This window comes from Neoarius graeffei, chromosome 23 (genome assembly GCF_027579695.1).
Source record: "Neoarius graeffei isolate fNeoGra1 chromosome 23, fNeoGra1.pri, whole genome shotgun sequence".
Taxonomy (NCBI): Eukaryota; Metazoa; Chordata; class Actinopteri; order Siluriformes; family Ariidae; genus Neoarius; species Neoarius graeffei.
In genome coordinates this window covers 27,551,511-27,577,855 of record NC_083591.1, presented here as the reverse complement: position 1 = coordinate 27,577,855, position 26,345 = coordinate 27,551,511, and the positions used below count along the sequence as shown (strand labels likewise).

Genomic DNA, 26,345 nt, shown 5'->3' with positions numbered 1-26,345 from the left:
TCTTGTTTGAACGGTGAGACCTTCACCCCTGCCCTGTGCAGGTTGTTGTTGTCACTGACAGCTGTTTTAAAGTTTTCCTTGTTCAATGTCTGGTTGTCAGTCTTCACAGGCAACACCCAGGGATCAAATCAAGAGTAAATAGAACAGAATAGAATACCTTTATTGTCATTATACACATGTACAATGAGATTAAAGCATCTCCAATAACAGTGCAAACAGCGTGGAGAGAGAGAGAGGAAGGGGGGGAGAAGAAAAAAAAAGGGGGGTGTAAGGGGGTAAGGTGCACAGTCTGAGGTGTATGTGTTGTGTTACACATTATGGAGTGAGGTATTGCGCATATAAAGTATTGCACAGAGACAGTCACATTATAAATTATTGCACGAGAGAGTCACATTATAAAATAAAATATTACACATTATGAAGTATTGCAAGGTAAGGTAAGGTGCACAGACTTGAGGTGTATGTGTTGTGTGTAAGGGGCACAGTCCTGGGGTGTATGTGTTGTGTGTAAGGTGCACAGTCCTGAGGTGAATGTGTTGCGTTTCACATTATGGAGTGTGGTATTGCACATTATAAAAGTATTGCATAGAGAGTCATCTTATAAAGTATTGCACATTATAAATTAGTAAAATAGTAAAATAAATAGACTATAAAGTCAAAGCATATCCGAGTTCAGGGCGGTTATGGCTTTTGGAAAGAAGCTGTTTTTTAATTGATTTGTCTTTGTCCTGATGCACCTGTAGCACCTCCCTGAGGGCAGCAGGTCGAACAGATCAAAGCCAGGGTGGGAGCTGTCCTTGATAATATTCTTAGCTCTGCTAAGGCAGCGGTAGGTGTAAATGTCCATCAGGGAGGGGAGAGGGCAGCCAATGATCTTCTGTGCTGCCTTAACTACCATCTGGAGCATCTCCCTGTCTACAGTAGTGCAGCTGCCGTACCATACTGTAATACAGTACGTCAGCATGCTCTCAATGGATGAGCGGTAGAAGGTCAGCAGCAGGTTGTAGCTTAAGTTGTACTTCCTGAGGACTCTCAGGAAGTGTAGCCGCTGCTGAGCCTTCTTAATGACTGCTGTAATGTTTGCTGACCAGGAGATGTCAGCGGAGATGAGGACACAGAGAAACCAGAAGGTGTGGACCCTCTCCACATACACGTTGTTGATGTAGAGGGGGGCTAGGTCGGTGCTGTGCTTCCTGAAGTCAACAATGAGCTCTTTGGTTTTCTTGGTGTTCAGAGCGAGCTTATTTTCTGAACACCAGGCTGCCAACTTCAGGACCTCCTCTCTGTAGGCTGCCTCGTCTCCCTTTGAGATGAGTCCGACCACTGTGGTGTCGTCAGCAAACTTGACGATAAGGTTGTTGTTGTTGTGGGTAGGACTACAGTCGTAGGTGTAGAGGCAGTACAGGAGGGGGCTCAGCACACAGCCCTGTGGAGAGCCAGTGCTCAACATGCGGGTGGAAGAGAAGTAGGGGCCAAGTCTCACAGTCTGGGGCCGGTTAGTAAGAAAGTCCTTTAACCAGGCACATGTGAGAGGGGGGAGGCCGAGAGTGTCCAGTTTTCTAATAAGGATGTCCGGGATTATTGTATTAAAAGCTGAACTGTAATCCACAAAGAGTATGTGGACGTAGCTCTGCTGCTGCTCCAGGTGATTTAGCGCAGAGTGGAGAGCTACGTCCTCAATGGCGTCCTCTGTGGATCTGTTTGTGTGATATGCGAACTGGTAGGGGTTGAAGTCTGGGGGGAGGTGGTCCTTGATGTGCTGAAGAACTAGTCTCTCGAAGCACTTCATGATTACCGGGGTGAGGGCCACAGGACAGTAATCATTCAGGCTGGTGACAGGAGACTTCTTCGGCACATTCGATTCTGACCCGAGGTCATTTCCCGATCCCTCCCTGTCTCTCTCTCCCACTCATTTCCTGTCTCTACACTGTCCTATCCAATAAAGGTGAAAAAAGCCCAAAAATATATTAAAAAAAAAAAGATCCTGGTGAAGGTAGGGGCGAGCTGGTGGGCGCACACTCTGAGCACCTTACCAGGTACACCATCTGGGCCGGCAGCTTTCTTGGGGTTCACTGCCAGGAGCACCTGTCTGACATCGTGCTCCTGTACAGTGAAAGGAGTGGTGTAGGAACTGTGTGGTGGTGGGGGCAGGGCAGGAGCAGATGAGTGCTGCTGAGATGTTTCAAAGCGAGCAAAGAAGCAATTTAGCTCCTCTGCTAGCGGCACACTCCAGTCTCCTGTTGGCACATCACAGTCTCTGAAGTTTGTGATGTCCTGAATGCCCTGCCACACCTCCCTTGTGTTGTTGCTGGACAGGTGGGACTCTATGCGCAGCCTGTGGTCCACCTTGGCTTTATTTATTCCTCTTTTCAGATCAGCTCGAGCAGCTCTGTACAGACCTCCATCACCTGACCTGAAGGCAGCATCGCGAGCCCTGAGGAGTGAGCGGACCTGGCTGGTCATCCAGGGTTTCTGGTTTGGGAAGACCTGGATGTTTTTATCCACCGTCACATTCCCGATGCAGAACTTGATATAGTCCAGCACCATTCCTGTGAATGTCTCCAGCTCCTGGTGTTCAAATAAGTCCCAATCTGTCCATTTAAAGCAGTCCTGTAGTTTGGAGAGTGCATTGTCAGGCCAGGTTGTGATAGTCCTTGTGGTGGGCCTGGCTCTGCGTCTGAGGGGGGTGTAGGCTGGGGAGAGCAGGAGGGAAAGATGGTCTGACTGGCCGAGGTGGGGGAGGGGTATGGCTCTGTACGCATGCTTGATGTTGGAGTAAACATGATCCAGAGTGTTCTTCCCTCGAGTAGAACACTTAACATGTTGGTAAAACTTCGGCAGTATAGTCTTCAAGTTGGCCTTAATAAAGTCTCCTGCTATTATGTGAACACCGTCAGGGTGGGCCCACTGCTGTTTGTTAATGGTGTTCAGCAGGAGAGAGAGCGTTGTGTTTACACTGGCGTCAGGTGGAATGTACACAGCTGTGACAATCACCACAGTTAGCTCTCTCGGTAGAAAAAAAGGCCGGCATCTTACAGACATGTACTCGAGGTCTGGGGAACAGTGTTTATCTATAATTGTTCCGTTGTTACACCAATTATCATGCACGTAAATACAGAGCCTTCCCCCTCTGCTCTTACCGGAGTTCTTATTTCTATCCCAGCGGAGCAGAGTGCGGCCTGCTAGCTGCAAGCTAGCATCGGGTATTTCCAGATGAAGCCAGGTTTCTGTAATAATTAAAACACAGCAGTCCCGAACATAGCAATTTCCAGTGAGTTGTACTTCCAGATCATCCGTTTTATGCACCAGGGATCTGGCATTGGAGAGATACAGGCTCGGTAGAGGTGAATTGTGTGGTTGTTTTCTTAGCCTTAGCATAGCACCGGATCTGCAGCCCCGCTTCTGCTTCCTCTCCCTCCTCCGTCTGCGCCGCCTCCTAGACCCAACAACAATCCACAGAGAACCCGGCGGTCTCGCTATGTCATCTGGGATGTTATGCGTGAAGAGAAAGTCGCTCGAAACAGATACCTGATGTTGGTCACTGATGGCTAAAAGTGTCTGGCGGGTGTACTGGATATTTGCAGAACCGATGTTGCACAAACAAGCAAGAAAGAAATACAAAAACAAACAAAAAAAAGAGCACTGAAAAGGAGAGCCGTAAGCCGCTGCAACCACGTGTGCCGCCATCTTGGAATCAAGATGTTCAGAGCAATTTAATTTTTAAACAGTCAATCTAACCTGGACAACAATCTGCATTTTAAATGATTCCCACCGCTGCTTCAGAATTTTATGAAACATCATGAAGTCACAATTACATGACACTAAAGAGGGCTTTTATTTTGAATCAATGGATACAGGAAGTGAAGACACATTGAGATATCGGCCAAGATGAGACAACGAGAAAGAGACGAGAAAGTTTAACTAGCCAATATCAATGGTGCTAGAGAAAGCTGTGCGACTAATTTTGGAAGGGACCGTATCTCCTAAATAAAATCACTGAATCAAACGATTCAGTTGAGAAGTATAACGCTCAATTTTGAATGGATGCCACACACATGGGTGCAAGTATAAAATTTTCAAAAACCTGAAAAGTCTGACAAAGTCAGACGTGCATGGCACAGCCATGCGGGGGGGGGGGGGGGGGTTTACAAAGGGGGGTGAGCCCCCCTTAGGGCTCGAAAAAAAATTTAAATTACAAGTTAAAATGGTTGTCTTTCATGCAATCTCATGCAAACATTTATAATATTAATAGTTATATGATTTGCATATTCACATCAAATGTTTAATACATTTCATCAATTCATCTGAAATAACAATATTTCAAGTACAAGGCTTGATATTTCAAAACATCTAGCAACTACTAATTTAAATGTTGAAACAACCATTTTTAATATGCTTTTGCTGTGATACCTTTTTTACAATATATACACAGCTTGAGTTAAAATAAGGGGCCACATGTCTTGATGTCCTCAGAAACTCCTGGATTTTAGCAAATAACAAGATTCAGCTTTTTCCATATACAAAAATATCTATATTTTATAATCCATTACTGACTACAAATGAGTTTTCAACCTAACAACCACATTAGAAAAGATGATAAAAAAAGCTAACAAACTTATTTCAAGACCTACCTTACTTTTATTTAATAACTGAAAGGTAATCAAATGTCAAAAAAACATGTTTATAAAAACAGATACTTGTGATGAATAATTTCAGTTCTAGAAGAAAGCACATTGAATTTGCACATCACACAATATCAGATGACAATTTAAATCACCAATAAATGTTTTGAATTCACTTATTACTACATAGCACAAAAATCAGAAAAGTGATTAGTCTCATCGGCGTGACTTTTAAGTCCCTTCTTCCCACTGGAGCCGTACTTGATAGTCTTTGAACAGCAGTCACAATACGCAACTCCCGGGACATCCAGTTTTCTCAGCCATATTCCCCATTTGTCACCGTTTTTGTCACACTCGCTTAACCATTCCCATCTCCATTTATTTCTAGATGTCTTTTCTAATTCTTTTGTATTGGAGCCTTCCGATAAAAACTTAATTTTGACATATTTTGATCAGCAACCAGAAGCAAAGCACTTGGATCTGTCGCAAGGGAGGGAAGCTGTTAGGACTGGGGACTGTCTTGGCCTCTAGAGGCCGCTGTTATTTTTTTATCTTGTCATGTTTGTTTTGGCCTCTAGAGGCTGCCACTGCTTCTGTGTTTTGTGTTTGTTTTGATAGCCTGTGTTTCCATGTGCCTTTTACCCCCACCTGTTCTTTATTTTTCTGCCCCGCCTAGTTTCTTAATTACCCTGGCTATATATACTTCCTCAGTTTAGCCTCTTGTCATGGAGTCTTTGTGCTGCTTATGGCTAGTAACCTCTGTCCCGTGTACCTTGCTTATGTCCTTGTGGTTTTTGGTATTTTGCTTTCTTTTGGACTTTGTACTTGACATTTTTGGATCTTCTGAGCGTTTTGCATTTTTGCCTTTTCTTTTCTGATTTTGGACTTTGAACTTTTGGATATTTTATTTTCCCTTACATCTTCTGAGCATTTGGATTTTACTTTTTGCTTTGGATTTTTGACCTTCTGTGCTTTTGACAATAAACTGTTTTTGTACTCTACCTTCGCCTCACTCCTCTGCACTTGAGTCATTCCCCTGGTGGCCTAGTGGGGGTTTGCTGGCTTACTACACCAGCGACCCGGGTTCGATTCCCAGCAAAACCCTAACAGAAAGACTTCGTCATGACCGACTCAGCAGAGGCTGCTTCAACTGTCTACCCGGCCAACCTTCAGGGAATTATGGCAGCTTTAACACGCTTCGGAGCGACCATGGACACTCATGGACGAACACTCGTAAGCCAACGTGAGGCCCTTGCTCGCCACGAGGTACTGCTTCAGCAAATTGGGAAAGCCCTGGCACAGCTGACTCCTATGCCCACATCTCCTCCTCCTGATCTTCCCCCTGCTCCTGCTCCACCATCTGCTCCCGCTCCAGTGCCTCCTGCCACGCTGCCTCTGTCACCTCGCGAACCCTGCCTTCCTGCACCACAGAGGTATGGCGGCAAGCACGGTGAGTGCTGGGAGTTCCTTACCCAGTGCCAACTCATCTTTGAGCTCCAGCCTTCCACCTACACTATGGATCGCCGCAAGATTGCATATGTGATAACCTTGTTAGCTGATAAGGCACGAGCTTGGGCAACAGCCGTCTGGCAGGAAGGAAGCGTTGCAGACTATGCCATCTCGTTCCGGACGCTCGCAGCAGTCAGTGGATGGAACAAGACTGCCCTGGTTTCAGCCTTCCACTATGGTCTGTCTGACCCCATCAAAGACGGTCTGGCCTCTATCGGATGCCCAAGTGACCTCGAAACACTGATCTCACATGCCAATCATCTTGACAACCGGATTAGAGAGCGCCGCCAAGTCCTGAGCTTCCCCGGCCTCACTGCCTCAATATGGAGCCCATCTACCTCCTCCAGTGACTGTCCGGAGCCCATGCAAGTGGGCCGTACTCGTCTCTCCGCATCTGAGAGGGAGCGCAGAAGGAGGGACAAGTGCTGCATCTACTGTGGCAAGCCTGGCCATTTCCGAGCATCATGTCCTGAGCTCTCGGGAAAAGGACCGCCCTGTCCAGCCAAGGGAGGGTTGTGACGGGGCCTACCCTCTCTCCCAAACTCCCTGGCCAAGGAGTCTACATCCCGGTCTCCATCTCCTGGGGTGAGTCCGTCCACTCTTGCCAGGCCTTGTTAGACTCTGGGGCAGCTGGAAACTTTATGGATGTCCACTTCGCCCAAAGAATCAATGTCCCTACTGCACCTCTTGAAGTCCCGCTGTCTGTGTCTGCCCTGGACGGCCAAGCTTTAGGTGATGGAAGAGTCACCCAAGTTACTTCTCCAGTCTTTCTCCAGTCTCAAGGTCACAAAGAAGAAATTTCCCTGCACTTTATTCATTTGCCAGAGTTCCCAGTGATCCTAGGCCTTCCTTGGCTTACCCGCCACAACCCTCGCATAGACTGGGTAACAAGCCAGGTTGTGGAATGGGGCCCTGCGTGCCATACCTCTTGTCTGCTCTCTAGCTCTCCTGTGTCTCCTGCCGAGCCTCCTGATCTCACCGAGTTATCTCAAGTTCCCACAGAGTACTGGGATCTTAAGGAAGTCTTCAGCAAGAGTAGGGCCGCCATTCTTCCTCCGCACCGCGCCTACGACTGTGCCATCAACTTGCTCCCTGGGACTACCCCTCCTCAGGGCAGACTGTTTTCCCTCTCTCAGCCAGAACGCAAGGCCATGGAGGAATACATCAAGGACGCCCTGGCCTCTGGGTTCATTCGACCCTCCACCTCACCTGCTGGTGCCAGCTTCTTCTTTGTCGGCAAGAAGGATGGGGGGATCTGACCGTGTATTGACTACAGGGGCCTGAACAAGATCACTGTGCACAACCGCTATCCCCTTCCGCTGATGTCCACAGCGTTCAACCTGCTCCAAGGCGCCACTGTCTTCACCAAGTTGGACTTACGGAACGCATACCACCTCATCCATATCCAACAGGGAGACGAGTGGAAGACTGCCTTTAACGCCTAGTCAGGGCACTATGAGTACCAGGTGATGCCCTTCGGACTCACCAATGCACCAGCAGTTTTTCAGGCCCTTATCAACGACGTCTTGAGGGATATGATCAACCAGTACGTTTTTGTCTACCTCGACGACATCCTAATATTTTCCAAGACCTTGCAGAAGCACCGCCACCATGTCCGCCAGGTCCTCCAGAGGCTGCTACAGAACAATCTGTTCACTAAGGCCCAGAAATGTGAGTTTCACGTCCCCGAGGTCTCCTTTCTGGGTTTTATTGTACGGACAGGACAACTCCAGATGGATCCAGCCAAGACCCTGGCTGTCCGAAACTGGCCCACTCCCAAGTCCGTCAGAGAAGTTCAGCAGTTCTTAGGATTTGCTAACTTCTACCGCAAGTTTGTCAGGAACTTCAGTTCTGTAGCAGCGCCCATATCGGACCTCACCAAAAAGACAGGTGGATCTTATGTCTGGTCTCCTCAGGTGGAGAAGCCGTTCAAGGACCTCAAGCACCGCTTCTGCACGGCACCCATTCTGGTCCTCCCGGACACATCGCAACCATTCATCGTCGAGGTGGACGCCTCGGACAGTGGCGTCGGCGCGGTAATCTCTCAATGCTCGGATGGAAGGTTGCACCCCTGCGCATACTTCTCCCACCGTCTGAGTCCTGCGGAGTCCCGGTATGATGTGGGGGATCGAGAACTGCTCACGGTTAAACTGGCCCTTGAGGAGTGGAGGCACTGGCTGGAGGGAGCGCAACATCCATTCCTGGTTTGGACGGACCACAAGAACCTGGGGTACCTCTAGCAAGCCAAGAGACTCAATCCATGACAGGCTAGGTGGGCCTTGTTTTTCAGTCGGTTTGACTTCACCCTATCTTACCGCCCCAGCTCTAAGAACACCAAATCTGATGCGCTTTCCAGGCTGTTCACTCCCACCAACAGGGAGAGTGAAGTTGGGCCTATTATCCCTGTGTCCCGGATTGTGGCCCCTGTCCGCTGGGGTGTTGAGGAGGCTGTCTGATGAGCTCAACACCAGGACTCCAGTCCTGGGACGGGGCCACCGGGCCTCTTGTACATCCCGCGTCAAGCCTGGGCCAAGGTTCTCCAGTGGGGTCACTCGTCCCCTCTCACCGCCCACCCGGGAGCTCGGAGGACCCTGGACTTCTTGAAAAGACGCTTCTGGTGGCCAAGCATGGAGAAGGAAGTAAGGTTATTCGTCCTGTCCTGTGATGTGTGCACCAGAACCAAGAACCCACGACAGCATCCCCAGGGCCTCCTGCATCCTCTGCCTATTCCCCAGCATCCCTGGTCCCATGTGGCAGTCGACTTCATCACGGGCCTTCCAAACTCTCAAGGTAACACTGTCATTTTGGTCATAGTCGACAGATTCTCTAAAGCCTGCCACTTCATACCACTGTGCAAGCTCCCTTCTGCCCTTGAAACAGCCAAACTAATATTTACTCATGTCTTCCGAGTCTTTGGGCTCCCACAGGACATTGTCTCAGACTGGGGGCCCCAGTTCTCCTCCCGAGTGTGGCACGGGTTCTGCAAGCTCATCGGGGCCACTGCCAGCCTCTCCTCTGGGTTCCACCCCCAGTCCAATGGGCAGACTGAGAGGCTCAACCAGGACCTGGAAACCACCCTGCAAGGCCTGGTGATGGATAACCCGACATCATGGAGCACCTGGCTGCCATGGGCAGAGTACGCCCACAACACCCTGCAGTCATCGGCCACCAGGTTGTCACCGTTCCAGTGCCAATTCGGGTTCCAGCCACCTCTGTTTCCGGACCAGGAGGAGGACGCTGGGGTGCCCTCGGTCAACCAGTATGTGAGACGGTGTCGCAAGACCTGGAACAAGGTCAGGAGGACCCTCATCCAGACTTCCAGGGCCAACCAGACTCAGGCCAACTGCCATAGAAGGCCTGCCCACATTTTCCGCCCTGGGCAGCAGGTTTGGCTGTCCGCCAAGGACCTTCTGCTGCGGGTGGAGAACCGCAAGCTTGCTCCTCGCTATGTTGGCCCCTTCAAGGTTGTGCGCAGGGTGAACCCTGTCACCTACCGGCTCCAGTTGCCCCGGACTCTAAGGATCAACCCCACATTCCATGCATCCCTGTTGCGGCCCGTACTGTTGTCCTCGTATGCCCCTGCCCCTAGGAATCCCCCACTTCCCCGCATCCTCCAGGGTCAGACCTTGTTCACGGTGCGCCGCCTGCTCGACTCCCGCCGGGTCCGCGGCGGGCTTCAATATCTAGTGGACTGGGAGGGCTATGGCCCTGAGGAGCGCTGTTGGGTCCCCACTCGGGACGTGTTAGACAAAGAACTTTGTCAGGACTTCCATTCGGCCCATCCGGATCGGCCTGGGAACGTCAGGAGATGCTCCTTGGGGGGGGGGGGGGGTCCTGTTAGGACTGGGGACTGTCTTGGCCTCTAGAGGCCGCTGTTATTTTTTATCTTGTCATGTTTGTTTTGGCCTCTAGAGGCCGCCACTGCTTCTGTGTTTTGTGTTTGTTTTGATAGCCTGTGTTTCCATGTGCCTTTTACCCCCACCTGTTCTTTATTTTCTGCCCCGCCTAGTTTCTTAATTACCCTGGCTATATATACTTCCTCAGTTTAGCCTCTTGTCACGGAGTCTTTGTGCTGCTTATGGCTAGTAACCTCTGTCCCGTGTACCTTGCTTATGTCCTTGTGGTTTTTGGTATTTTGCTTTCTTTTGGACTTTGAACTTGACATTTTTGGATCTTCTGAGAGTTTTGCATTTTTGCCTTTTCTTTTCTGATTTTGGACTTTGAACTTTTGGATATTTTATTTTCTCTTATATCTTCTGAGCGTTTGGATTTTACTTTTTGCTTTGGATTTTTGACCTTCTGTGCTTTTGACAATAAACTGTTTTTGTACTCTACCTTCGCCTCACTCCTCTGCACTTGAATCATTCCCCTGGTGGCCTAGTGGGGGTTTGCTGGCTTACTACACCAGCGACCCGGGTTCGATTCCCAGCAAAACCCTAACAGAAGCGAAATAAAGCTTATTATAAAAGCTGAAGTTTCATTGGACGGCAGTTAACAGTGAGCCAATGAAAAGCACCGTTCTAAGTTGCACCAAAAGAAACGGTGACTCATGGGAATAGCTGTGTTGATTTGGTCGAACAACGTGCTATGTGCGTGAAACATGATATCACACGTATAACACTGTGAAACAACGGGCTAGTCAGGACCGCTTGTCAGTGAGCGGCGTATAAATTGAATGAGGTTTGTGGCGAAGATGAGATGAAAAGATTCACGCTGAGAGTGAGACAGTGAGAGGACCACACCCCCAAAAATCTCAACGGATTTACACGATTTGGCAAAATGACTTTTTCAGAACCGAAAAAAAACGGAGCTTCCGGCACATGCCGGAAAACTTGCACCCATGCACACAGTACTAAGAGCAGTGATGGGGAGGGGATTTTTAATCAGTTTAGTGCACAAGCTATTGTGAACCAGTTTTACTCTAAAACAAAATTAAAGTAAAAAACATTGTCATCGCAGAACATAAATATGGAATCGTAAAGATGACTTCATTGATCTTTTATAAATACCATCATAGTGTAGGAATTGTGAAAACCAAGTTATACATACAGTTGAATATTTTTTGTTATAAATGTCATATTATAGGCCTACTGTGGTTTCAGAGTTTAGCTTATTGGTACAAGAGACAATACGCTAAAAAGTAACAGAGTGCCGGCTACAATTATCGACACCTTAGCGATCTTTTGGCCATTGCAAAAGTAGAAAAGACTTTCAATACATAAATTGTGCATGAATAATTACTCAAACTTCCACTGGAAAAAAAATGAGTTGATTCCCGATTACTTAGCATATCAGATCACGTGACACTATTCCACAATTATCTACATCCAGATGATTTTTTTTTTAAAGTCATTGGTATGTGGTATTAACAAAACATAGTTTTTATTTAAATTTTGTTTTATGTAAACATATTTAGTACAAAATATCTTTTATATAAATATATTGATGTCAGCGCTTATGTAAATGAGGAAGTAATTCTAATGTTTGTAAACAAATGAACTGATAATGTTTAACCTGTGTCAGAAAATCTTTTTATTCCACTTTCTAAGTATTTTCGGAGATCACATTTTGTTAATCATTCGTTGTTTGTATTAATTTCTAGTTTATCAATAAATGTCAACAGGCAATTCACATTGTAACCACATGAAAATCCAGGTCAAAGGTCGATTTTTTTATTTTTTTATTTAATTGAGATTTTAAATTTATATTCAAAAATATAAAACGTTTCCTGATATTGTAATATGTGACCGATATTTACAACAAACTGAAAAAAAAAAATATTTTCTGAATGGAATAGAAAAATCTGAATATTTCAAGCATGTCGTTTTTATATGCTAGGAATTTAATTCTGGTCTAATTCAATTAATTGTAATAGGATTCCAAATACTCTATAAGCATTCCATTCTGTTATGAATCAGAAAAATATATTATAAAAAATAAAAGTGCTGCGATTTAAAGTACTTCATCTACTTCAACAATTTTACACAAAGATTGATACATAACAGTTGTAAATGTCACTTAATTCCACAGGGTGTTGATAATGGTGGTAATTCTATAAGTAGGGGCCTGGACCAGGCCTTCCTCCTTTTGTTCTCCTTTTTCTCTGAACATTAGACCTGTAGTGTTTTGGTGATCATCATGATGAATGCCATGGTTAATGAAGATGAATCAAAAGACACATGGTAACATCATCAGAACAGCAGAAAACACTACATTCTAACACTAAATTCTGAGAAGCATCTCCAGCAAAGGGCCCAATTAGAGTGTTTCTCTGAAGAATTCAGTGCCCTCAAAAGGGATAAATCCATTCCAAAGAGCAGCAAACTACTCCCCCTGGCTCCTGAGTATAACCCTGACTTAGGTCTAATCAGAGTAGGAGGCTGACTTCAGAGAGCAGAGGACCTTGACCATGAAATATTCAGACTATATCCATCCAATCATATTGGATCCAAAACATCCCATAACTAAACTCATTATCAAGCATTATGATGAGAAACTGCTCCACCAAGGCTCTGAGCGTATCCTGGGGAAAATAAGACATAGATACCGGATCCTGCGTGGTCACAAAGCTATTCATCAGCATCAGCACCAGTGTAAAGATTATCAGAAATGTAGAGCTAATCCAGTCATCCCTAAAATGGCAGACCTTCCTCCAGCCGGCCTGCGACTGAATAAGCCCCCATTTTGGTCCACTGGCATGGACTGTTTTGAACCATTCACAGTGAAAGTTGGTCACTGCACAGAGAAAAGGTGGGGCATACTCTTTAAATGCTTAACTACATGATGCATACATCTTGAGCTGCTTGACGATATGGATGCAGATGCATTCTTAATGGCCTTTAGAAGGTTTGACTCACACAGAGGAAAACCTTATGAACTCCTCTCTGATTGTGTTACTAATTTCAAAGCAGGTGAGGTAGAATTGCAAAATGCTTTCCAGGCCATGGTACCAGACTTGAAGCAGCAGTTAGCCCACTCACAAGTGAACTTCCAGTTCAATCCTCCATCTGCTCCATATTTCGGCGGAAGCTGGGAAAGAGAAATAAAATCTATTAAAATGGCCCTCCATGTTGCGCTGGGAAAGCAGCCAACAACAGAAACAGTTCTACACATAGTCCTGATTGAAGTTGAAGGCATCCTGAATTCAAAACTTCTCGGCTATGTCTCTTCCGACCTTGCTGATCCAGACTCAGTCGCTCCAAACATATTGTTGATGGGGCAGCCCGACTCCTCTCTTCCTCAGGCAGTCTACGGTGCAAGTGAACTTCTGGGCAGGAGAAGATGGTGCCACAGTCAGAGCTTAGCTGATCAATTCTGGACAGCCTTCATTCGCTATTATCTACTAAACCTTCAAAGGAGGCAAAAATGGGAATCCAACAAGCAGAACTTGGATGCAGGTCAGGTTGTGATAATAGTCGACCCCCAATATCCTCAAGCATCATGGCCTATAGGAAGGATAACTGAAACCTACCCGGGAAAGGCATCCAAGATGGCGCCACGGATGGTTGCCTCAGTACTTCGCTTTCTCGTACTTTCTATGTTTTTGTGTATTTGTTGTTGTGTTTTTTGCGCTCCTTCGCTGGTCACATACTCCAGAGAAGAACTTATAAACATTGGAATAACCACCAGTAAAGTTTTTCATTGATCCGGAAAGTATTCCAAAGCTAATTGTTGGAGGAGCAGCAACTCTGTATGGATTACACCGAGGACGCCGGAGACACTGGGGGAAGCGAGCTGGAGTGCTCGTCAGACTGAGGCCCTGTCCACACGGCAACGGATTCAGGTGACTCCGATACAATTGCTTATCGTTTAGGCCTGGCGTCCACACGGCACTGGCGTTTTGGGTGCCCAAAACGCAATCTTTTTGAGAACGGGTTCCAGAGTGGAAATATCTGGCAATGTTGCCATTGCGAAGTCGTCTGGATGAGTAGAACGGATTTGTTTACGATGACATCACAACCACATGACTGTGAGTGCTTCACGCTGGGTAGAAGTGTAACGAATATCACCAGGATATCACCAGGAAAAAGCCTTACAGAGCACTAGTGAGAGTGAAACACGAGCTTGGATATTATTATTATTATTATGTTCAGTGTTGGGCGGCACGGTGGTGTAGTGGTTAGCGCTGTCGCCTCACAGCAAGAAGGTCCTGGGTTCGAGCCCCGGGGCCGGCGAGGGCCTTTCTGTGTGGAGTTTGCATGTTCTCCCCGTGTCCGCGTGGGTTTCCTCCGGGTGCTCCGGTTTCCCCCACAGTCCAAAGACATGCAGGTTAGGTTAACTGGTGACTCTAAATTGACCGTAGGTGTGAATGTGAGTGTGAATGGTTGTCTGTGTCTATGTGTTAGCCCTGTGATGACCTGGCGACTTGTCCAGGGTGTACCCCGCCTTTCGCCCGTAGTCAGCTGGGATAGGCTCCAGCTTGCCTGCGACCCTGTAGAAGGATAAAGCGGCTAGAGATAATGAGATGAGATGTTCAGTGTTAGTTCACAGTAGTAATGCAAGAAGCAGAATAGTGACAGTAATAGTGAAGCAAAAACATGCAATTGTACAAACACTGCAGCTCTACAGCAAAATATTCATTTATAAAATGGTCTGATTCTTAACACCAGTAGTGCCAATGATCTTCTCATTGCGATGCGATGCGAGTTGTCAACAAATCCTATAACTTGGTTCATGAAACGCGCTTACAAAATATTTTCACTGTGAATATTTATTGTGTAATGGTGCAAAGTGAGAGAGAGAGAGACTCTGCCCTTAGGGCAGAGTCAATCCCGCCAGCAAAAATAGGGAAAAAAAGGAGCGATCTCACCTCTTCAGATGCTGGTTTAAGTCCGACAATACATTCCTCAAAAAGGGCGTAGAGGAGCAAATTAATCCATCAAGGTGTATCATTCAATTTATTTCGGACCATTAAAGACGCCGCCTTCCGCGTAGAATCATACGTCATCCTCGCCGCCATATTGGATAGGTCAAAGCGGAGAATAAAGATTCATGTGCTGCCTTTAACTGTACCAACAGGTTTACCATCCAAACGAGATCACATGGGATTACCATATTGGATAGGTCAAAGCGGAGAATAAAGATTAGCTGTGTTTAACTGTACCAACAGGTTTGCCGTCCAAACGAGATCACATGGGATTATCTTTCACAGGTGAGACTGGAAAAATACTTTTCATTGTATTTGGTCATTATAATGTAATTTTACGAACAGATTTTCCTGACTTTGTGGCTAATATGAAGTTTCGCGCATAATAGTTTATGCGCATGCGTCCTTACTTCTTCTATTGTTCTGGTGTCTCCGAAGGGACCATCTTACAGCGCCCCTAGAGGTGTGGCATGTGTATTGCATCGTTTTCAGCAAGCGTTGCGTTGCCATATGGACCTGATATTTTACTGATTGTTGCCCATTTGGACGCGATATATTTTTAAATAACATCTCGTTGCCGTTGTCGTGTGGATGTAGCCTGAGGCAGCAGGGTTTTTGCACTGCGCTCCCATCTATTCACCTGGCTAACGTCCACTCTCTGGCCAATAAGATGGATGAACTGCTGCTCTTCAACTCAATTAACATGGATTTTAACAGAGCTGCTGCCTTGTGCTTCACCGAAACCTGGCTCGGTGAGCACATCCCAGACTCTTCTCTTCATCTGCCTGGATTTCACCTGCACCGAGCGGACTGCGAAACAGAGCTCACGGGGAAAACGAGGGGAGGCGGAATCTGCTTTTATATTAACGAAGGTTGGTGTATTGATGTCACAGTTCTAAACAAATTGTGCAGTCCTCATCTGGAGTCATTATTCATAAACTGCAAACCATTTTATGCTCCGCGAGAGTTTTCCTCGTTTATTCTGGTTGGAGTTTACATCCCCCCTCAGGCGTGTATTAACGAGGCGTTACAACACCTGGCTGACCAGATAAACAATGTGGAGAAAAAACACCCAGACTCTTTGCTCATTGTTTTGGGGGACTTTAACAGAGCAAACCTCAGCCATGAACTGCCAAAATATATACAGCACATTAAGTGTCCCACCAGGGACTCTAACACTCTGGACCATTGTTACACTGTTTTAAAGGACTCATACCACTCTGTCCCCCGTGCAGCCTTGGGACTATCTGATCACTGTATGGTTCATCTTATCCCGTCCTACAGGCAGAAGCTGAAATCTGCTAAGCCTGTAGTTAAGACAGTGAAGAGATGATCCGATGAGGCCAAAGTGGAACTACAAGCCTGCTTTGACTGCACTGATTGGAGTGTTTTTGAGGCTGCAGCCTCAGACCTGCATGAACTGACTGATACTGTGACGTATCAGTTTTTGTGAGGATGTGTGTGCCTACCAAAACCTTCCGCATATACAACAACAATAAACCCTGGTTCACTGCAAAACTCAGGCAACTTCGTCAGAACAAAGAAGAGGCCTACAAAAGTGGAGACAGAGTTCTGTATAATCAGACCAGAAACACACTCACTACGTTTACATGCACATAGAGAGAATCGAATTTCTGCCGTTGCTTGACTGAAATCAAAGTTCAAAATGCCATGTATACACCTTAATTCGGCTGAAATTAAACCGAACTTGATTTCTCGGAATCGAGCTACACGACCTAGTTTATGCGATTTCTGCCGAGCTACTTTGTGCATGTATACCCTATCGAGCTAGTTGTCGAGCTACTTCCGGAAGTGACGAGTGACGAGACCACAAGCGGGAAACACAACAGCCTCGCTCGGCATGACAACAGTAGTAGCGAGCAGCAGAAGAGGTCAGGAGGAACAAATGAAGAAGAGAAAATGGCGATGTAGAGCTCTCTGAAGTGTGGGTGGAGCACAGAGGACGGCAGGACAAAGCTTCTGGTACTAATAGGCTTTTTATTGTCAGACTTTTCAGTTTAACAGCCTACTTTTATTCTTGAGAGAAAAACACACACACACACACACACACACGCTGTGTTCTAGTCCCGGGATGAGCTGTCCCCTCTGCCTCCTTAAATAGGGCGCGGTTACTGGGAAGACACACAAACACAGGTTAATTACCGTCAGGTGAAGTGATTCTGCCACTCACCTTCCCTGGCTCCGCCCTCCTGTCACAGACCGGCGCTTGACCACGCCCCCACTGCCACAGGCAAGCAGAAACGTGCACTTCTGGAGCAATGAGGAGAAAGAGTTCATGCTCATTCAGCTTAAGGAGTTGAATATATTAAAATTCATGGACGGGAGAAAAACGTGCAATGGAGAACACGGAACTGATAACTTTGTTTACACTCTTGAATAGCTCTTCTTGATGACGACAACCGGAAGTGTACCAACACGATGGGGCGTGTTGCGCCACCTGTGGCTCGGGTGCACAATGCACCTCACACAATAGCCCGATTTCATTGTGTGCATGTAGGATTGGATTTCTCTGGCACCCTGCTGGGACCTTCAGCTCGATTACTGACAGCAGCTCGATTTGGATGTGCATGTAAACGTAGTCACTGACAATGGAGGTGAAAGCAGCTAAGAGGAGCTATGCTGATAAGGTTAAAAACAGCCTTTCAGCAAACGATCTGACGTCAGTGTGGAGAGGCCTGCAGAACATTACTAACTATAGGAGACCATCCACCAACACTGCAGTGAACCATCAACTGGCTGACGAGCTGAATGTGTTTTACTGCAGATTCGACACATTCACACCTCTCCCCCCTTCAGTCATTAAAGACCCATTTATGCCCCCTGCCATTCTGCCACCCCCTGCCTCTGACCCCCAACCAGCACCCAAGATCTGTGAAGAGGATGTCTGTCAGCTTTTCCACAGACAGAAGATCAGGAAGGCACCTGGCCCAGATGGTGTGTCACCCTCTTGTCTGAAGGTCTGTGCTGACCAGCTGGCTCCCATCTTCACCCAAATCTTTAATAGATCCCTGGAGCTGTGTGAAGTCCCCTTATGTTTCAAATGCTCCACAATAATCCTGGTTCCTAAGAAAACCAACATCACAGGACTGAATGACTACAGGCCTGTTGCCCTCACATCTGTAGTCATGAAGTCCTTCGAGAGACTGGTGTTGTCATACCTGAAGGACATCACAGACCCCCTGCTGGACCCCCTGCTGGACCCCCTGCAGTTTGCCTACTGGGCAAACAGGTCAGTGGATGATGCAATAAATATGGGTCTACACTACATCCTGCAACACCTTGACACTGCAGGGACGTATGCCAGGTTCCTGTTCGTGGACTTCAGTTCGACATTCAACACCATTGATCCAGACATCCTCCATACTAAGCTCACCCAGCTCACTGTGCCCTCCTCCACCTGTCAGTGGATTACAAACTTCCTGACTGACAGGAAGCAGCAGGTGAGGATGGGGAGTATCATATCCAGCACTCTGACTATCAGCACTGGCGCCCCCCAAGGGTGTGTGCTCTCCCCACTGCTCTTCTCCCTTTATACCAACAACTGCACCTCAAGAGACCTATCTGTTAAACTCCTGAAATTTGCGGACGATACAACAGTCATCGGCCTCATCCAAGATAGTGACGAGTCTGCATACAGACGGGAGGTTGAATGGCTGGTCTGGTGGTGCGGTCAGAACAATCTGGAACTGAACATGCTCAAAACTGTGGAGATGACAGTGGACTTTAGGAGGAGTCCCCCCACTCTGCTGCCCATCACCAACAACACTGTGACTGCTGTTGAAACCTTCAGGTTTCTGGGTTCCACAGTCTCTCGGAACTTGAAGTGGGAGACCAACACAGTCACTATCATCAAAAAGGCTCAGCAGAGGTTGTACTTTCTGCGCCAGCTCAGGAAGCTCAACCTGCCTAAGGAGCTGTTGACACAATTCTACTCTGCCATCATTCAGTCTGTTCTTTGCTCTTCCATCACTGTTTGGTTTGGATCGGTCACCAAACAGGAAAAGAACAGACTGCAATGGACAATAAGGTCTGCAGAGAAAATTATTGGTGTCAACCTGCCCTCCATCCAAGACCTATACTTGTCCAGAGTCAGGAAACATCTCTGCGGACCCATCACACCCTGGTCACAATCTGTTTAATCTTCTCCCCTCAGGGAGGCGGTATAGATCACTGTATGCAAAAACAACCAGACACAAGAATAGTTTTTTCCCCTCAGGCTGTCTCTGTGATGAATAGCTAAAATCCAGATTCATATATCAGTAATATCACTTGCAAAATATCTGCACATTCATACTGTCATTCTGTGCTCACTGTTACTTATATTTATACTTATTTATATTTACTATTTCATGTTTGCACTATGCACCATATTGCACCAAAAGGGAAAATCCTTTCTGTGATGAACAGCTAAAGTCCAGATTCATATATCAGTAATATCACTTGTAAAATATCTGCACACTCATACTGTCATTCTGTGCACTGTATACTTTATCTATTTCATACTTGACTTACTTGGATTACTTTGCACTATGCACCTATTGCACCATTTAAAAAAATATTTTTTTGTTTGTTTGTTTTGTGTCCTAGTGCATCTCAAAAAATTAGAATACCATGAAAAAGTTCCTTTTTTTCATAATTTAATTCAAAAAGGTAAACTTTCATATATTCTATATTCATTACATGTAAAGTGAAATATTTAAAGCCTTTTTTGTTTTAATTTTGATGATTATGGCTTATAGCTCATGAAAATCAGAAATCCAGTATCTCAAATTATTAGAATATTCCCCAAGATCAATCAAAAAAAGGATTTAAAATACAGAAATGTCCAACTTCTGAAAAGTATATTCATTTATACACTCAATACTTGGTTGGGGCTCCTTTACCATGAATTACTGCATCAATGCGGTGTGGCATGGAGGTGATCAGTCTGTGGCACTGCTGAGGTGTTATTGAAGCCCAGGTTGCTTTGATAGTGGCCTTCAGCGTATCTGTATTTTTGGGTCGGGTGTTTCTCATCTTCCTCTTGACAATACCCCATAGATTCTCTATGGGGTTCAGGTCAGGCAAGTTGGCTGGCCAATCAAACACAGTAATATCATGGTCAGCAAACCATTTGGTAGTAGTTTTGGCACTGTGGGTAGGTGCTAAGTCCTGCTGGAAAAGGAAATCAGCATCTCCAAAAAGCTCGTCAGCAGATGGAAGCATGAAGTGCTCTAAAATCTCCTGGTAGATGGCTGTGTTGACTTTGGACTTGATAAAATACAGTGGACCAACACCAGCAGATGACATGGCACCCCAAATCATCACAGACTGTGGAAACTTCACACTGGGCTTCAAACACCTTGGATTCTGTGCCTCTCCACTCTTCCTCCAGACTCTAGAACCGTGATTTCCAAATTGACAAATGAACGACCATTACTGAACAGAGGTGGGTGTCTATGACATCTATCAGCCACCTACAATGCAGCCATCAGCATTCTGATTCGGATTCTATGATGATCCATGAGAGGATAAATATACTTGATACTCCCTATTAGACAGACAGAACTAAGGATGCCTTTCGGATGAGAGGCGAAACGTCTTCAAGACTTTTCAAGCAAGTCCAGTTGCTCTCTTCTACCAACCACAGAATGCTTTTTATCTGTTTTGTACTATGAGAGCTAAGTGAAACCGGAGTCAAATTCCTCGTGTGTGTCCACATACCTGGCAATAAAAGTGATTCTGAAAGGATGGAAAGGTCTGCAGTGCTATGGTCATTATTCAAGATCGAGAGTACATATGCCCTGTCTCCAGATTAATCCCACTCCCTGAAATAACTGACAAAACTGAATGAAACATATTTGCTGCACAAATCCAGGGGCGGCTGTTAGAAACTGCAGGATTATTTTCATCGTGACCTCAAGGACCCAGGAAGTACCTCCCATTGCACCTTCCATTTTATAAGTAGAGGCTTGGACCAGGTCTTCCTCCTTTTGTTGTTCTTTTTCCCCTGAATATTACACCTGTAGTATTTTCTGCTGTTCTGACGATATTGCCATGTGTCTTCTGATTCATCTTCATTAACCATGGCATTCATCATAATGATTACCAAAACACTCATTAAACTTTGTGAAAGACAAGAAACAATAAACTGAATATTGATTGTAACTTTGTTTCCTGGTGGGGTGTGGCTCCAGTCAGAACTTCTATATCCACAACATTGGTTGGTGTCCTATAGTCTATATTTTTATAATGTCTACCTATATTTTTTATAAATACTGGGGAAAAGGGGGGGGGGACCTACCTGTGCCTGACATTTAGCACTTTGACAAACATAGGATACCAAAATGGGTTAGGGGGACTCTTAGTGTTAACATAGCCCCAGGGCACTGTTACCCCTTTTCCACCAAATCAGTTCCAGGGCTGGTTCAGGGCCAGTGCTGGTGCTGGTTCACAACTCGTTCAACTCGCGAGCCAGCTGAGAACCAGTTTGCTTTTCCATAGCTCACGGTGCTAAGGGAAGCCACGTCATTACATCGCTGTATACGTCAGTTATGTCGCTACGTTTGCATAAACCTTGGCGCGAATATCGAAGCAAAAACAACACGGAAGAAGCAGCAGCAGCAGCAGCAACAACAACAACAATAATAATAATGGATGACTTCGCGTTTGTACAGCTGCTGCTTCTCGTCGCTTAAAAATGGCGATCTTTCGTGGTCTTGTTATTGTTGTTGGTCTTAACAACTCCGCCCCCCCGCTGACGTAAGCGGTTCTTTCCTCTGGCCCAGCAGAGAGTTGGTGCTAGCCTGGAACCGTTTTTTCTGGCCCCAGAGCCAGTTTTTTGTCAGTGGAAACAGAAAACCCGGTTCCAAACTAAGCGCTGGCCCCGATCCAGCCCTGGAACTGCTTTGGTGGAAAAGGGGCATGTGTGGTCTTAATCCGGGCCAGCATCTCTGCTTCTGCTTATTACTTCCTCTGTTGTAGCCATTCACATGCATTTATGCAAATGTTTCGCCTGAAGGCAGATCATCATGGGAAAGAAAAACCCTCAGATTTATTTGGGGAAGTTTTTTAGTGATCACAGTGCTTGTTGAAAAAAGTTCAAGAAGTTTGATAGTTTGACAAAGTGTGCATTTAAATATTTGGTAAAAGACAGGTGGACAGAGAATTGTGTTTTTCACTTCAGGATCAAAACAGAGGTCTCATCTGTTCAGAGAAGATGACTAACTGTAGGTATTAGTCAAAAGTGATGATGTGAGGCAAAAGTGCTAAACAAAACATAACTTTGTAAGGAAGGAATAATATATAGCTGGATCTTTTTTCAGGTTTTAATTGAATACCCTTGGACTAGAGGATAAACCATGTATGTCATAGTGTTATTGAATTGTGAGAATTGTCTTTGATGGATACAGCTACAGTAATACAACTGATTATGGTGTAATTTTGTATGAATATTATCAATTGGATTTGATAATAAATGTCACACATTTCAAAGCTCTGATCTGCAGTTTCTGCAATTAAGAAAATAAACAAATGTGCTTTGCGTTGGCAAATGAACAGGTGAATGAATGAATCTCTCACCCTCCACGCAGTTAGTGGAGAAGAAGCCGATGTTTCTGGACTCAAGAGGGTTTTCATGAGTGTAATCTGGAGAACGGGTTTGAGGCACAGACTCTCCTGTCAGAGAGGAATTGTCAACCTGAATGGGAAGCATCAAGCATGAATGAATACAACAACAATAATTATGCTTTACTCTCAGTATGTAGCTTGTTTCCAGTATATTTATATTTGAATAATTGTATTTTTTTAATGTAAAAATATTCAAAACATTTTTTTATATAAAACTTAAAAAAAATAAATAAAACTAGTTACAAAATATTGAAGGGCTCTTCACTCAGTCAATGACTATAAAGCTATACTGAATGCACTCAGTTTAGAGCCAGTCATTTCAATTTAGTATGCAATAAAGTTAATCAATGTTAAAAAAAAAAACACCATTAAGAACATGCTGTGATAACCTCACTACACAAGTACACCCCCGATTTAAATAAATAAATAAATAAATAAATAATTAGGACACTGTGTAAACTGCAAAAACAAAAAACAAAATGCAATAATTTGCAAATCATGGAAACCTTATATTTCATTGAAAATGGTACAAAGACAACATGTCAAATGTTGAAACTGAGAAATTTTATTACTGCTTGAAAAATATATGCTCATTTTGAGTTTGATGTCAGCAACATGCAGGGCTCGAAATTCGCGGTGGTCCGGTCGCCCGAGGCGACTTAATTTGTCATTTGGCGAGTAATTTCTGTCACTAGCCAGCCCGGCTGGCTAGTTGAAAATAAAAAAAAAGATATATGAAGCGAAGACTCAGACACACCGTTAACTAAAGCCGCCACATATAAAGCGTGTGCCGTGTCTGTGTTAATCGATGTGTTTATCAGCAGGACGGTCACATGCATATAACAGACATCCCAAGTCTCCCCGAAGTTCCAGGAGTCTCCCGCATATTGATAGTGGCTCCCTGATGCCCGCAAATTGGAGAATATCTCCCGGAATCTAGAGCAAGCGAGCAAGAGCGTGCACGCGAAACATTAATGTCTGCATCGCGCATATGACAGAGTGCGCGAGGGAGCGCGAGAGGGACTGCGTGTGTGCCTGTTCATGAAGCGCAGGCTAGACAAAGAGCATCCTGATTGGTTTAGACATCCCAACCTGCAGACAACCCCCCCCCCCCCCCACCACCACCACCGATGGGGGAAACAGTCCAATATATTATTATTATTATTTGTTGATATTATATTATGGGCGGCACGGTGGTGTAGTGGTTAGCGCTGTTGCCTCACAGCAAGAAGGTCCTGGGTTCGAGCCCCGGGGCCAGCGAGGGCCTTTCTGTGTGGAGTTTGCATGTTCTCCCCGTGTCCGCGTGGGTTTCCTCCGGGCGCTCCGGTTTCCCCCACAGTCCAAAGACATGCAGGTTAGGTTAACTGGTGACTCTAAATTGACTGTAGGTGTGAATGTGAGTGTGAATGGTTGTCTGTGTCTATGTGTCAGCCCTGTGATGACCTGGTGATTTGTCCAGGGTGTACCCCGCCTTTCGCCTGTAGTCAGCTGGGATAGGCTCCAGCTTGCCTGCGACCCTGTAGAAGGATAAAGCGGCTAGAGATGATGAGATGATATTATATTATGGTGCTCTGTGTTGTTCTCATTTATGTATTTAACAACAGTATCAAAATACTCTGGTTCTTGAAATAAATGCACATTAGTCATGAACAATGGTAACTACTCTCTTTTGTGTTATTTTTGACAGAAGTAAAATTCATACATGAACAAATTTTGGCTAGTTGATTTTCTGTTTGGCTAGTTACTTTGGAAGGTAACTAGTCCAGCTGGCTGGTGAAAAAAATATACAAATTTCGAGCCCTGAACATGTTTCAAAAAAGTTGGGACAGGGGCATGTTTATCACTATGTTGCATCACCTCGACTTTTAACAGCACTCTTAACAAAACATTTAGGAACTGAGGAGACCGATTGCTATAGTTTTGAAAGAGAAATATTGTCCCATTCTTGCCTGATATACAGTTTCAGTTCCTCAACAGTTCAGGGTCTCCTTTGTCGTATTTTGCGCTTCATAATGCGCCAAGTGTTTTAAATGGGAGACAGGTTTGGACTGCAGGCAGGCCAGCTTAGCATCCGGATTCTTTTACTACGGAGCCATGCAGTATTTAATATGTGCAGAAAGTGGTTTGGCATTTTCTTGCTGAAAGAAAGAAGGCCTTCCCTGAAAAAGATTTTGTCTGGATGGCAGTATATTACTCTGAAACGTGTACATATCATTCAGGATTAATGATGCCTTCCCAGATGTACAAGTTATCCATGTCGTGCACTAATGCACGCTCGTACCATAACGGATGCTGGCTTTTGAACTGTGCACTGATAACAAGCCAGATGGTCCCTCTCATCAGCTGTCAACTCAGCCGATTCCCTTCTATGCATTCTGTTGGCATATTTCTCATAGGGTGCCTTTAACCTGCCTACATTTGCTGCTTCCTCTGCAAGCCATTTTGCAAGAGAGCACCATTTCCATTTGCCAGAGCTCTCATTTGGCAAGTAGAAGTCTTTTGCTCCCAGGATTAACGAATGTCCTGTGCCCAGGCTCCTGGAAATCTTGTTAATAAATACCATCGCAGTTCCAGTCATAGTTTCCCTCAAGGAACTGATTGCATTGTCGCAAGGGCATCTGCATTGAGCCCCCAGCTGCAGATTTTTTCAGCTCCCCTGCTCCTAGGAAAGCTGCCAAAAATGAAAACACTGCTCACACCTCTGCACAGTCCCAGCTCTGGCCACTCTACCATCCAAGAGAGCGCGAGTCTAAGCCCCATAGCCGCACCTGCGGACCTGAATAATTCCTTCTTGTCAGCCTTGTCCAGCATCACTCGCCTCCATGAACTCCAGAATCTAAGCCCTGGAGTCCAGTTCGGCTCCCTCCGCAAATTTGCATTTCATGGCAACAGTGGGTTTGTTTACATCCTCCATGCTCCCAATTTAGCTGTGGGGCCAGCTCCTGCATTGAAGAATAATGATGTCACCACCCAACTACTCAATCTGACGACTCGCATTAATCCTATAGGTATAGCTCCCTGTAAATATTTTGGGGAGAGAGAGGAGAATAAGAGAAGAGGGAAAAAAGCCTAATAATTGATTTATTTGCTCCTCAAATTGACAAAGCTCAGAGCATCAATAGTCTCATTCAAGTCATGCCTTTACAACCTTTGCATTGGCATTTATTTGGCTAAATGGAGAGACAGGATGTATTTCTAAGTCAGGCTCACCTTTGGTGGCTGCAAAAATATGCTACCTCATAAGAGGCTCTTTGCTGGACCCTCCTTAACAGCTGTGATCTGCTTTTCATGCTTCGTCTCTTAGATGACTTTTGCTAGCGCACTGCCCAATTCAAAGCCAGACCAATGTATCTCCGAGCTCAAACATATATTTACAACTTGGGTATTCCTCTATCTGAAGAGAAAACATCAGGCTCTTCTCAGACTATAGAATTTCTAGGCATCACCTTAAAACAGCAACCTGATGCAAGCTTCGCTGCCTCTCGGAAAAATCAAATCACATCAGAGAGGTCATGAAACGTGTAGGAGGCAATAGCAATTTCAAAGAGGGAATTGCTTCTATGTTTGGACATCTTCATTACGCAATGCATGTTATTCCCCAGGGACGCTCCTTTATATCCAAGCTTCTTGACCTCTCTAAATCTGTAGAGAAATTCATGATGGGGTGAGCTTGGATACAGGCTGCAGATCTGAACTCCAATTATGGTCTCCTTCTGTTG

General features: G+C 45.5%; 2 protein-coding genes across 4 annotated transcripts in view; both read right to left on the bottom strand.

The window, feature by feature from the left end:
• Positions 1–26,345, bottom strand: part of atp1a2a (ATPase Na+/K+ transporting subunit alpha 2a) — a 431,823-nt gene that overhangs the window by 199,495 nt on the left and 205,983 nt on the right. For all 3 annotated transcript variants that reach the window (XM_060906007.1, XM_060906008.1, XM_060906009.1), the window contains one exon: positions 22,579–22,696. In XM_060906007.1, coding sequence (XP_060761990.1) covers positions 22,579–22,696 — 118 coding nt within the window. The remainder of the gene's footprint in view (positions 1–22,578; positions 22,697–26,345) is intronic.
• Positions 1–26,345, bottom strand: part of sdhc (succinate dehydrogenase complex, subunit C, integral membrane protein) — a 443,337-nt gene that overhangs the window by 384,490 nt on the left and 32,502 nt on the right. The window lies entirely within an intron of this gene.